At 47.8% G+C, this 12,961-nt stretch overlaps 1 protein-coding gene across 6 annotated transcripts in view; it reads right to left on the bottom strand.

The window, feature by feature from the left end:
- TBX5 (T-box transcription factor 5) overlaps window positions 1-12,961 on the bottom strand; it is a 114,007-nt gene that overhangs the window by 40,302 nt on the left and 60,744 nt on the right. For all 6 annotated transcript variants that reach the window (XM_060193034.1, XM_060193031.1, XM_060193036.1 and 3 more), the window contains exon 6: window positions 9,256-9,408. In XM_060193034.1, the coding sequence (XP_060049017.1) occupies window positions 9,256-9,408 (153 nt within the window). The remainder of the gene's footprint in view (window positions 1-9,255; window positions 9,409-12,961) is intronic.

Here is a 12,961-nt window from a genome sequence, read left to right as displayed (position 1 = left end):
AGAGGCCATGAGGCAGACGTGGCACCTGGGAGGAACTAATCCCCAATCTGCAATGTCACTGCTCCTCCAAGAGCTCAGGACACAAAGCAGATAGGAAAAAAGGAAACAGAGATGTGGATGGTTTTACCAGCAACGGCCTCCTGTTCCAGCCCATCCCTGTGCCTCCCATGGTTTAACTAATGCCATCATTCTTTTGCTATTAAAATCTACCACGCTTCTTGTTAGAATTCAGTACCTTTGCAAGAAATCCACTGTTCCTGGTAGCCAATTTCCTTTTTTCTTTCTTCTTTTTTTAAAGATTTATTTATTTATTTATTTATTCCCTTTTGTTGCCCTTGTTTTATTGTTGTAGTTACTGTTGTTGTCGTTGTTGTTGGATAGGACAGAGAGAAATGGAGAGAGGAGGGGAAGACAGAGAAGGGGAAAGAAAGATAGACACCTGCAGACCTGCTTCCCAGCTTGTGAGGCGACTTCCCTGCAGGTGGAGAGCCTCGGCTCGAACCGGATCCTTCCGCGGGTCCTTGTGCTTTGTGCCACGTGCGCTTAACCCGCTGCGCTACTGCCCGACTGCCTTATTCTTTTTTTTTTAATTTGATAGGACAGAGAGAAATTGAGAGAGAAAGGAGAGGAGGAGAGAGAGACAGGTACCTGCAGCTGTGACGGACTTCTGCAGGTGTCTTTCTCTTCCCCTCTCTGTCTTCCCCTCGTCTCTCCGTTTCTCTCTGTCCTATCCAACAACAACAACAATAATAACTATAACAACAATAAAACAACAAGGGCAACAAAAGGGAAAATAAATACTAAAAAAACATTTAAAAAAAGAAGAAAACACAGCACTTGCAGGCCTGAGGTCCCAGGTGGAACTGGGGATAATAGAATGGATTCCAGACAGCACTTGTGCCAGAGCTGAGTTCTGTTCTATCTCACATTAAATAATAATAATAATAATAATAATAATAATAATAGGGGAGGCGGTGGTGCTCACAATTTAGTGCACAAGTCACCATACACAAAGACCCAGGTTCAAGCCTCCAGTCCCCACCTGCAGGGGAAAAGGTTCAGTGGTAGTGAAGTGGTGTTGCAGATGTCTCTTACTCTGTCTCACCTCTCTCTATTTCTCTCTGTCTCACCTCTCTCTATTTCTCTCTGTCTCACCTCTCTCTATTTCTCTCTGTCTCACCTCTCTCTATTTCTCTCTGTCTCACCTCTCTCTATTTCTCTCTGTCTCACCCCTCTCTATTTCTCTCTGTCTCACCTCTCTCTATTTCTCTCTGTCTCGCCTCTCTCTATTTCTCTCTGTCTCGCCTCTCTCTATTTCTCTCTGTCTCGCCTCTCTCTATTTCTCTCTGTCTCGCCTCTCTCTATTTCTCTCTGTCTCGCCTCTCTCTATTTCTCTCTGTCTCGCCTCTCTCTATTTCTCTCTGTCTCGCCTCTCTCTATTTCTCTCTGTCTCGCCCCTCTCTATTTCTCTCTGTCTCGCCCCTCTCTATTTCTCTCTGTCTCGCCCCTCTCTATTTCTCTCTGTCTCGCCCCTCTCTATTTCTCTCTGTCTCGCCTCTCTCTATTTCTCTCTGTCTCGCCCCTCTCTATTTCTCTCTGTCTCGCCTCTCTCTATTTCTCTCTGTCTCGCCTCTCTCTATTTCTCTCTGTCTCGCCTCTCTCTATTTCTCTCTGTCTCGCCTCTCTCTATTTCTCTCTGTCTCGCCTCTCTCTATTTCTCTCTGTCTCGCCTCTCTCTATTTCTCTCTGTCTCGCCTCTCTCTATTTCTCTCTGTCTCGCCTCTCTCTATTTCTCTCTGTCTCGCCTCTCTCTATTTCTCTCTGTCTCGCCTCTCTCTATTTCTCTCTGTCTCGCCCCTCTCTATTTCTCTCTGTCTCGCCTCTCTCTATTTCTCTCTGTCTCGCCCCTCTCTATTTCTCTCTGTCTCGCCTCTCTCTATTTCTCTCTGTCTCGCCTCTCTCTATTTCTCTCTGTCTCGCCTCTCTCTATTTCTCTCTGTCTCGCCTCTCTCTATTTCTCTCTGTCTCACCTCTCTCTATTTCTCTCTGTCTCACCTCTCTCTATTTCTCTCTGTCTCACCTCTCTCTATTTCTCTCTGTCTCACCTCTCTCTATTTCTCTCTGTCTCACCTCTCTCTATTTCTCTCTGTCTCACCTCTCTCTATTTCTCTCTGTCTCACCTCTCTCTATTTCTCTCTGTCTCACCTCTCTCTATTTCTCTCTGTCTCACCTCTCTCTATTTCTCTCTGTCTCACCTCTCTCTATTTCTCTCTGTCTCACCTCTCTCTATTTCTCTCTGTCTCACCTCTCTCTATTTCTCTCTGTCTCACCTCTCTCTATTTCTCTCTGTCTCACCTCTCTCTATTTCTCTCTGTCTCACCTCTCTCTATTTCTCTCTGTCTCACCTCTCTCTATTTCTCTCTGTCTCACCTCTCTCTATTTCTCTCTGTCTCACCTCTCTCTATTTCTCTCTGTCTCACCTCTCTCTATTTCTCTCTGTCTCACCTCTCTCTATTTCTCTCTGTCTCGCCCCTCTCTATTTCTCTCTGTCTCGCCTCTCTCTATTTCTCTCTGTCTCACCTCTCTCTATTTCTCTCTGTCTCGCCCCTCTCTATTTCTCTCTGTCTCACCTCTCTCTATTTCTCTCTGTCTCACCTCTCTCTATTTCTCTCTGTCTCGCCCCTCTCTATTTCTCTCTGTCTCACCTCTCTCTATTTCTCTCTGTCTCGCCCCTCTCTATTTCTCTCTGTCTCACCTCTCTCTATTTCTCTCTGTCTCACCTCTCTCTATTTCTCTCTGTCTCGCCCCTCTCTATTTCTCTCTGTCTCACCTCTCTCTATTTCTCTCTGTCTCACCTCTCTCTATTTCTCTGTCTCCATAAGAAACTGCGAGTTGAACCACCGCAAGTCCAGGCCCAGCTGCCTATACTCACATGCTGATCCTACATACGCCTTGCCTTGCAGGCTGAATCCAAAGGCCCATGGGACACAGGAATGCCCCCCCCTTATAAATGGCGGCATGGGGGCCAGGTGGTGGCACACCTAGCAGAGCGCACACATTACAGTGCACAAGGACGCAGGTTCAAGCTCCTGATCCCCACCTGCAGGGGGATAGCTTCACAAGTGGTAGAGCAGGGCTGCAGCTGTCTCTCTTCCTCTCTCCCTCTCAGTTTCTTTATCTATCTATCTATCTATCTATATCCTCCAGCTGGGGCTTGGTGCTTGCACTACTAATCTACTGCTCTTGAAAGTCATTTTTTTTTCCTCATTTCATATAGGATGGTGAAATAAAATGTTCCCCAATTCCACAACGGACAGACAGGCAATCCGCCATGCCCACATTTCAGCAACCCTGGGCAACTAAGAATATAACCAATAATCTTTTTGCTTCTCGGAATGTAGCCAACCAAATTGTATCTTTCATTTTGTACTCATTTGCACCTTGGCGGCCCTGATTGGCATGGTTTGTTAACCAATCCACCTCATCCTTTGCTTTACATGTACTTTGATGACTCACAATGTGACCAATCTGTTCACACATTACCCTTGTACCTGAGCACACCTGATTGGTGCACCTTGTAACCAATCAAAATGTACCTTTTCCAAAACCCTGTAGCCAATCAATGCACACCGTGCCTGGCTTGAAGAGAATATAAGCAGCTTTCCAAATCATGCTGTCTAGGGTGGCAGGAGCCGGCTAGATTCTGCTGGTGCAAAAGGTCTTGGCCTCAGATTTGTCCTTTGGAGCTGCTGCACCCTAGAGCTGTAACACCTTAGAGGTGTAACAACAGGACAGAGAGAAATTGAGAGAGGTAGGGGAAGACAGAAATGGAGAGAAAAAGATAGACACACCTGCAGACCTGCTACACTGCTTGTGAAACGAGTCCCTTGCAGGTGAGGTGTGGGAGGCTTGAACCTGGATCCTGTACCAGTCCTTGTGCTTCATGCCAGGTGTGCTTAACCTGGTGAACCACCGTCCGGCCCCCAATAAAAATATTTTTTTAAAAAAATGGTGGCATGCAGGCTAAGCAGCTGGAGAAAATACTTGTCTTATTTCCTATATATCCATGCTATCCACTTTCTACCCACCACTGACTATAACCCTCCTCATAAAAATTTCCCAATATGCTGCAGGGTCCTTTTTTTTTTCTCTACCCCCTTTGGGGCCCACAAACCAAAGCACTTAGATGTCTTAAGTTCCACCAAAAAGATCTCCTGAACTTGACCTCTCCATATGCCATAGCCCCTTGGAAACCAACACAAAACCGGATATCCGGTGTGGAGGAGAGGAGGGGAGGGAGGAGAACAAATCTAAATGCCAGCTCCCACCAGTGAGGCACAGGGTTGTAAAAATTAATGAGAATAATTGTTGTGAATGCTTGCTTTTGAAAAAAATTCTTTTTTTTTTAATTATTCCTCACGAGGGCCAAAAATCTTAATTATGTCTCTCTACTAGGGGTTCATTTCCTGGTCCCAACCCGAGAGCTCATAGCTCATAAATACAGGCTCCATGCATGATGATTTAAGTCGGGAAAAATGCTTTTTAACGGTGAAGTAAGTTAATATGCGAGGACAGATGGCTTTGCATACTCGGCCATTGTTGTCAGGGCAGGGAAATGAAATGTCCACGTGACCTTTTTCTTTTTCTTTTCTTTTTTTTTTTTAAACACCTAAATATTTCTGGGGATCTCCCAGGGACCTGCTGACAAGGGCAGTGAAAGCCTTTACAAAAAAATGAGCTTCCCGGAATTGACGTCACATGGGGGAAGATTCCAGTTGTTAAATCTCTTTCCCGAGCTGTCAGGCATCTGGGGAAATAAATCCTGAATCCAGCCTGGGGACCACAGCTGGACTGCGGGAATATGCCATGTCGTTAGGCAAGAGAACCACACACACACACACACACACACACACACACACACACACACACCGCAAACTTACCTCCAGCTGGTACTTGCCCTACAAGAGGAGAAAGCTCACTTTGAAAGCTCTGAGTGTTTTTTTTTTAAATCCCCACCACCAAAAAAAAAAAAAAGTGCCCATATTTTCTCAAATTGCCGTGGCCATGTAAATGTTATTACTCTCTTTCCATGCTCATTTATCCAAATGAGCTCGAGGCAGAGCTCTTGAATTTGAGATAGGATCAGGGTCTGAACTAGAGGAAACCACTAAGACTAACATTGGTAGCTGTTTTTCAACCACAGTGAACAAGAACCTGCTTCAGAGCTCTCTGTCCTTCTGAGACTCCAAAACACAAAGGGTTTGCCAGAACCTGTGTTTGGGGTGGCACAGCCCACCTCCTAAGCCGTTTGTTCAGAAGCCAACCAAGTGACTACTTGGTACCACTGCCTGACTACTTAGTACTCGGTACACTGCCTGATTCCTTGATGCCAGACCAGGATTCCTCAGTCTCCTAGTATCTCTGTGAAGCCATTTGCCCAAAAGTCAAATGGGCTTGCTTTAGTGCCTAGTACTGGGTGGCTTCTTGCTTTAGTGCCTAGTACTGGGTGGCTTCTACCCATGAAGTCAGAGTTTCAATATGCAGTCCAGGTGAGACAATAAAGTAACAGGACTTGAGCCTACCAATCACACCCCCGCCAGCCTGTTCAGTTAAATGGCTCATATACTCGTGCAGGAAATGTTAAGAGGGACTTGGGGGTGGGGTGGAAGAGTGGAGTCTAGAGTTTTGAACTGACTCCTGGCAAAGAAAGTGAGTGCACCAGGGGTCTCTGCACTTACAAAGTGGGGCAACTCCCAGCTTGGAGAGTGACTAGAAAGTAGACCTGCCCCTCTGAATCCCTCTCCTGGCTGACAGGTTGGCTAAAATGATAATTTTGCACAGCTCAATTTAGGCCCTTGGTCCAGCCCAAAGAGAAGAAAGGTAAAGCAATCCAATACACGGACATCCAGCAGTGGTTTAGGAGGCCTTGGCTTTCAACCCACAAGGATCTAGACATACACTCTAGACTGTACTCAACACATACATACATACATACACACACACACACATACACAATGCCCTGGGTGGGTACGTCTTTCTACATGTGGGTCACTGTGGGGAAGACATTATATAAAATTATATTAAAAATACAGGGGGCAGGACAGTGGCGTACCCAGTTAAGCACACACAGTACAAAGCTCAAGGATCCATATAAGGATCCCAGTTTGAGCCCCTGGCTCCCCACCTTCAAGGGGGTCACTTCACAAGTGGTGAAGCAGGTCTGCAGGTGTCTATCTTTCTTTCTCCCTCTCTGTCTCCCCCTCCTCTCTCAGTTTCTCTCTGTCTTATCCAACAAAATGGAAAAAAATGGCCGCCAGGAGCAGTGGATTTGTAGTGTAGGCACCGAGCCCCTGCAATAACCCTGGAGGCAAAAACAAACAAACAAACAAACACAAATCATGTTGTTGGGAGGTTCACAAGTGCCTACATCAAGCTTATCAAGCTGAACACATTCGTATCTGAAACTTACTGTATGAGTGTGAGGTCTCGCTCAATGTAGAAAGAGAGAGGAGGGCTCCCCAGGGCCCCCCGCCCCACAAACCCAAGATCATAACCACATAAAAGTTGGAAATACAACCCCCAAATGACAGAGAACCATTGTGTTTCTTTAAAAGGCTTCACTTCTACGGACCTACCATTTCCTGTGCTTTCTGTAAGGACTTGGACTTTCTGGGGTTGGGGGGGGGGAGAAAAAGGAAAAAAAATCCCACAAAATCATTTTTGCATAGTCTGTCAGGTCTGGGGGTAGTTATAGGAGGAACTCAATCCCTTAGTCCTTGATGCTATTTTTCCCCAGCTTTCGTCCCAGACGGTAACCACACTAGCTAAACATAGGTTTGCAGCAGGCTGGAAGGAAACAAGTTTGTTTCTTGCAGCCAGACTCAAATTAGTCTGGAATTTTTAAACCTTTTAAGGCACGTGACCTCAATGTGTTTGCTCTTGTGAGTTCAAAAAGCCTGAGAGAACTTAGGAAAAACACACACACACACACACACACACACACACACATCTTCTTTAAAATATTGGGGAGTCAGGCGGTAGCACAGCGGGTTAAGCGCATCTGGCACAAAGTGCAAGATCCCAGTTTGAGCCCCCGGCTCCCCACCTGCAGGGGAGTCGCTTCCCAGGCAGTGAAGCAGGTCTGCAGGTGTTTGTCTTTCTCTCACCCTCTGTCTTCCCCTCCTCTCTCCATTTCTCTCTGTCCTATCCAACAACGACGACATCAACAACAATAAAAACAGCAAGGGCAACAAAAAGGAAATAAATAACTATTATATATATGTATATATATATGTGTGTGTGTGTATATATATATATGTATGTGTGTATATATATGTATGTATGTATATGTATATATATGTGTATATATATATATATATATATATATATATATATATCATCGCAGGACTGGCAAGATAGCTCACCTGGTAATGCACCTGCTTTGCCACATGCAAGACCCAAGTTGGAGCCCAGCCCCAAATGCACTGGAGGAATCTTCTGTGCTGTGGCATCTCTCCTTCTGTTTCTCTGTCTCTGACTACCTATCTTAAAAAGTCAGCTCTGAACCTTGAAAACCCAGTGACAGGGGCTGGGTGGTGGCGCACCTGGCTGAGCGCACATGTTACAGTGCACAAGAACCCAGGTTTGATCCCCTCGTCCCCACCTGCAGGGGGAAAGCTTCACAAGTGGTGAAACAGGGCTGTAGGTATCTCTCTCCCTTTCTATCACCCCCTTCCCTCTTGATTTCTACCTGTCTCTATCCAATAAATAAATAAAGATATTTTTTTAATTTAAAAAAAGAAAACTCAGTGACAAAAACAAAAGCAAAAAGAACAAATGATGGTGTGGCATTTGAAGAAAGATTATTTCTTTTTTTTTTTCTGGAGGACAGCTTTCTCCAAACTGCAGACTCCAGGGTGCTAAGCCTGTACCTCCCCCTTCTGCCTCAACTCTCTAGCTGGCCTCTAGAGCCCCACCCCCACCTTCTGCTTGTACATGAGAGTCTGTGGATGGAGAAGGGGCATCACCATCCTCAAAAGCAAGTGCCTTACTTGACTCACCCATCCAACTCCTAGATAGAAACCCCCGTGGTCCCCTGCCACAGCCATCTGACCCCAAGTGCCCCAACTCCTCTGTTTGTTTGACTGATTTATCCATCCATTATTCATTTATTATGGGCAGGCTCCTTTCCCAGTCCCTCTCTTGCCTTTCCAGATGCCAGATTTCTTCACACTACAGACTTGGGAATCATTTCATCCTATCCACCCTTCCCCAGAAGATGAAGCCACCAGCACTGGGCTTTCTAAAGAGCAGGAGAGACAAGTGACAAGTCAAGACAAAGCTCTTTCTCTAGAGGAAAGAAACAGAAGGTGATTCTCCAAGCTGAGGCTCTGAGGAGCACTGTTCCAGCAGGACTATTGAGCTTTGAAATCCCACATCACATCCACCGGGCTCTAGGTGTCCAATCCCTGGTCTTGCGTGGAAGCAGCTGGTCTGCACCACCCCACCTCACCACCAGGGCACTCAGCCTTTCCTCCCAACAATAGCCAGCTGTGGGCCTCCATCCCTCTCCTCCCCGCAGCTTGGGCTCCTTAGAATCTCGTCTAAGTGTGGGAGCAGTGGCCAAGGCTTCCAAGAACAGAGATTGCCTTGGATTTTATTTTTTTTAACTCTGGCTTTGTGGTAACAACCCTAATCTTTCTCGAGTGTGTGGTCTGGGGTCAGCGAGACAGAGAAGCAGTTGAAAACAACCCAAGCCCTGGCTTCCTGGAACACGTTGCCACCTGCGCCCCTGTTTGCATTGAAACATATCCAAAAGGAAGAGTGGAGGGGAGAGGAAGAAGAAGTTGCCCAGCCCTCCTGCCCCCACCTCCCTACAGCAAAGTGGTGGGGAGGGGGTCACATGCCAGCCCAGGACAAATGGCTCCAGTGCACCACACCACCCACCCAGTAGTGCGGAGCTGTGTAAGAGTTCCCACCATTCGTGTAAACCTTTGAGTAGCATCTGAGGGTGTGGACAGACATCTATATCAGTTAAGTTGGCTTCTAGATGGTGCCCCCCCCCCCGTGTGTGTGTGTGTGTGTGTGTGTGTGTGTGTGTGTGTGTGTGTCCCAGGCATGTGCCTAAAGATAAAACAGCTGCCATTGTTGGGGTACAGCTAGTGACAGCAACAGCGCAAAGTCCCAGCAGCTGAGCCCCCTCAAAGTCCCTCAGGCTTCAGCGGCAGGAAGGCTGGTTCCCAGCTCTTGGCCTACCTTGTGATTCTGGTAGGAGGTCACCGCAATGAACGCCGTCTCTGGGAAAACGTGGGTACAGAATGCAGTGTTTTTGGAGCCAAATCCATTATTTTCATCCGCTTTCACAATGTGTAATCTGGGCTGGTACTTGTGCATGGAATTTAGAATAATCTAAAAATAACAAGGAAAATTGAGATGGGTTGGGTGGGTGGGGGGAACCAAACCTCTTTTGTTTCCTGATAATATTGCTGTTCTCCACACACCCCTCCCTCCCTAATTTAACCTCCATTATATAGTCTCACCCAAAAATAGTCTGATTTTTTTTCATTTACCCCTCTTGTTTTGAAAAGGGGCCAGAGATTTCATTAAAAAGAAACATTTCAAAAATGACAATTTCCAATAGAGCCAGGGTAATATTCCAGGAATCTACCCAAAGCATACAGGGCAGTAAATCAGAATTCTTAATAAAGTTTGCTTAATAAATTAACTCTTTGCATTGGATGCTTCCTGCCCTCCCAAACAGAGACCAGAAGTCTGGAGCAAGAACTGCATGAGTTGGGGGGTGGGGGTTGGGGGGGGGAGACAGAGGAGCGATTTTAGAATGAAGGGGACAGGTAAAAGGAGCAACAATATGACCCTCACCCACCCACCTCCACACACACACACAAGGCAAAGACAGAAAAGAAAAAAAAAAAAAAAAGAGCATTTGCAAACCAGATTGCTAATCACCAGTTGGGTCCTTCCTTAGGAAAAATATACAAAGGACAGCCAATGAAAAAAATAATAATAACAACAATAGGATAATGGTGGGGTGGAGTGGTGAACTCTAACACTTCACTTTCACAGAAGGGCCGTGGTGCCCAACTGTATCAACATTTTAGACCCACAACTCCCCATGTCTGCAGACTCAGCCCACACACGGACCTGCCTGTTCTCCTTTGGGATGATAAAGAGTATTTATTAGAAGGCACCCTGTTTTTGCCTTCACCCCAGTTTCTCTGCCTTTGGGGGTACGGATATGTGGCTAGTCTGTTGACCACTTTTGATAGAAAGGGTGAGGTCTTTGGGAGCAAAGCATCTTTATTCATAAAGCTCTGAACTCCAATTCCATCAGGACCCAGAGAGAGAAGGAAAAAAGGTAAGACACACACAGAAGTAATAATAGATGTAGGTGTGACTTAGGAAGAGAAGGCAGGACCATAGGGAAAAAAAGTAAATATATATATATCCCATATCTGTGACCTTGGGAGAACTACTGCAGTTTCCAGTGGAGGGAAGAGGGCCAAAGAACTCTGATCGGTGCGGAATTGCACCCCTGTTATATCATAATTTTGTAAAACAATATTAAATTACTAATAAAAACTAATAAAGCTGGGTTTGCAGCTTGGAAGTCTGCAGGCTCCCCCGCATGCTAACAGTAATCCAGGCTCCAAGCCCCTCACCCCCGCACATCGAGTGGGGGCTGCCCCGGACTCAAGTTTATTTGCCTCTCTGACCTCAGGCCGGATTCTGGGGTCAACCCTGTAGAGTCGCCCGGAGGAGGGGGCGGGGGCGACCCTGGCGGGACAGCGGCAGGGCTCCGGGACTCTAATCTCGGGGCTCCTCCCCGGCCGATAGGGACGCCGACCGACCGGGGCGGGCTGGCGACAGCGAGACGCAGCGGGCCCCGCAGCGCGCCCATCGCCCCGGCTTAGCCAAATCGCTCTGACGGCCCGGCCAAAGCGGACACCGATCTAATGACTCCGCGGGGCTCTGGGGCAGGTCCAGGGCTCCCCGCCCGCAGTCTGGGGCTGCAATACGTAACAGCTTCCCCCAAGGCCCGGGGGACCCCAAATCAGCAGGGGAAGGGATGGACAGGACTTGGTGGCAGGACTATGCGCCCAGGGCTCACACCCCAGCTGGAGACCCGCTGGCCCCTAGCCGGGTGGCAGCCTCCTGGAGCACACCCTGGGGGGTCCGGGGGGGGCGGGGGTGCTGTGGATTCCCGAGGGAACCTGGGGGTCGCTCCTGGTGCCCGGCCGGTACATTGGCAGGGCCCAACAGCGCCCCACGCCTTCCCGCCCGCGCCGGTAAGACCTCAGCAAAGGGTTCAACAGAAAGGAGTCCTGGGGACTAGAGCCAATAATGCCCCTGCTGGGGCTGGGGACACAGAGTCATCATTCTGCAAAAGATGTTAAGCCTGAGGTTCCACAAAGTCCCAGGTTCAATCCCCAGTACCACCATCAGCCAGCACTGATCAATGTCCTGGTCTCTCTCATTAAAATAGAGCAAATACACAAGTAGAACCTGAACTGGAATTGGCGTATTGCACCAAAGTAAGACTCTGGGGTGGGTGGGGGGAGAACACCGATCCAAGAAGGATGACAAAGGACCTAGTGGGGGTTGTATTGTTACATGGAAAACTGAGAAATGTCATGCATGTACAAACTATTGTATTTACTGATGAATGTAAAACATTAATTCCCCAATAAAGAAATTTAAAATAATAAGAGCAAATAAAAATATGTTTAAAGGTACCAAAAATAACGTCCCGCTGCACCCACCCAACAGCGTAGAAAGTGGGGTGTGGAGCTCCTGGGACCTGTAGGTCTAAGCTGCATTGAGCACATTTTGGAGGCGCCCCAGCTCCAGCTTTAAAGTCTCAAGGGGAACCCTGGAGGGGAGTGGTTGCTCCGGAGGTTTTGCAAACTCTCCTCCCTCCTCCCTGCTGCAGATTCAAGTCAATCTGCCCCATCTCACTTCCCGAAAAATAGGGGCTGGAGGTTTGTGAATTCTCCATAAAGACACTGCAGTGGTCTGTGGAGGATGGCTTTTGGAATTAGAGGGGTGTAGCCACAAATCTCTGCTCCCCAAATATAGCTGCCAGGCCTAGGGCAAGTCCCCCGCCGCCCCTCACCCCCAAAAGGTCCTCATATATTGCCTCCCCCATGTCCCAACATCCCCACTTGTTCAGCTAAGGATCCTAAGCACTGGATCCTGATCCCAGGTTCTGTCCTGGTGGCTAACTAGGTCCAGTGAAGACCTTTGGGGACATTTTTTCCCGGTATTTGGTCCCTTTTTGTTTTTCCTTGAAGGAGAGAGGCTGATACCCTGTGGCGAATTCATTTGAAAAGAATCCTCTTTCTCTTTGGGAGCAGGGGTCTGCACAAAGGGGATCCTGTAAGGAATTCAGGGAGTCCGCTAGACTCCTCACTCTCCCTTGGAACCAACGTAGACCCTCAGTTTGGGACCCTTGCTCTTGGTTTGGGGAGAGAAACTGCCTTGGAAAAACAAGGTCAATCCAAACGGATTATGCTCAAGGTAGCAGGGGTACCAGCATTCGCCTCTGGCAGGTTGTAAAGGGGAGCAGATGACTTGGAGGATCTCCCATTCAGTGGCCATACCCCAGTATAGGGAGAATATGGAAGGGAGTGTTGGAGGTGTGTGTTCCTGGCCTCAGTGGTGCAGTCACCATGTCCTTGGTGGGAAAGAAACAAGCCCTCCTCAAGTCACAGATGGAGCTTGTAGGACCTGGAGTCCATACCCGGAATAAACAACTGGAAATCCCCCAACCCCACCCCACCTGCCACCCCTCAGGATCAGAGAGTTGTGTGTTGGTGAAATACGGCTTGAGTCCCAGACCAGGGCAAAACAGACTGAGCACAGGAGAGTGGGCAGAAGCGGAACTGCAAAGGGACAAACACTCAGGTGGGAGAGAAGTGGAGATAAAGAAGAGGAGGCTGAA

The sequence above is a fragment of the Erinaceus europaeus genome, chromosome 6, assembly GCF_950295315.1.
Source record: "Erinaceus europaeus chromosome 6, mEriEur2.1, whole genome shotgun sequence".
Classification (NCBI taxonomy): domain Eukaryota; kingdom Metazoa; phylum Chordata; class Mammalia; order Eulipotyphla; family Erinaceidae; genus Erinaceus; species Erinaceus europaeus.
This window is presented reverse-complemented; position numbering and strand designations above follow the sequence as displayed.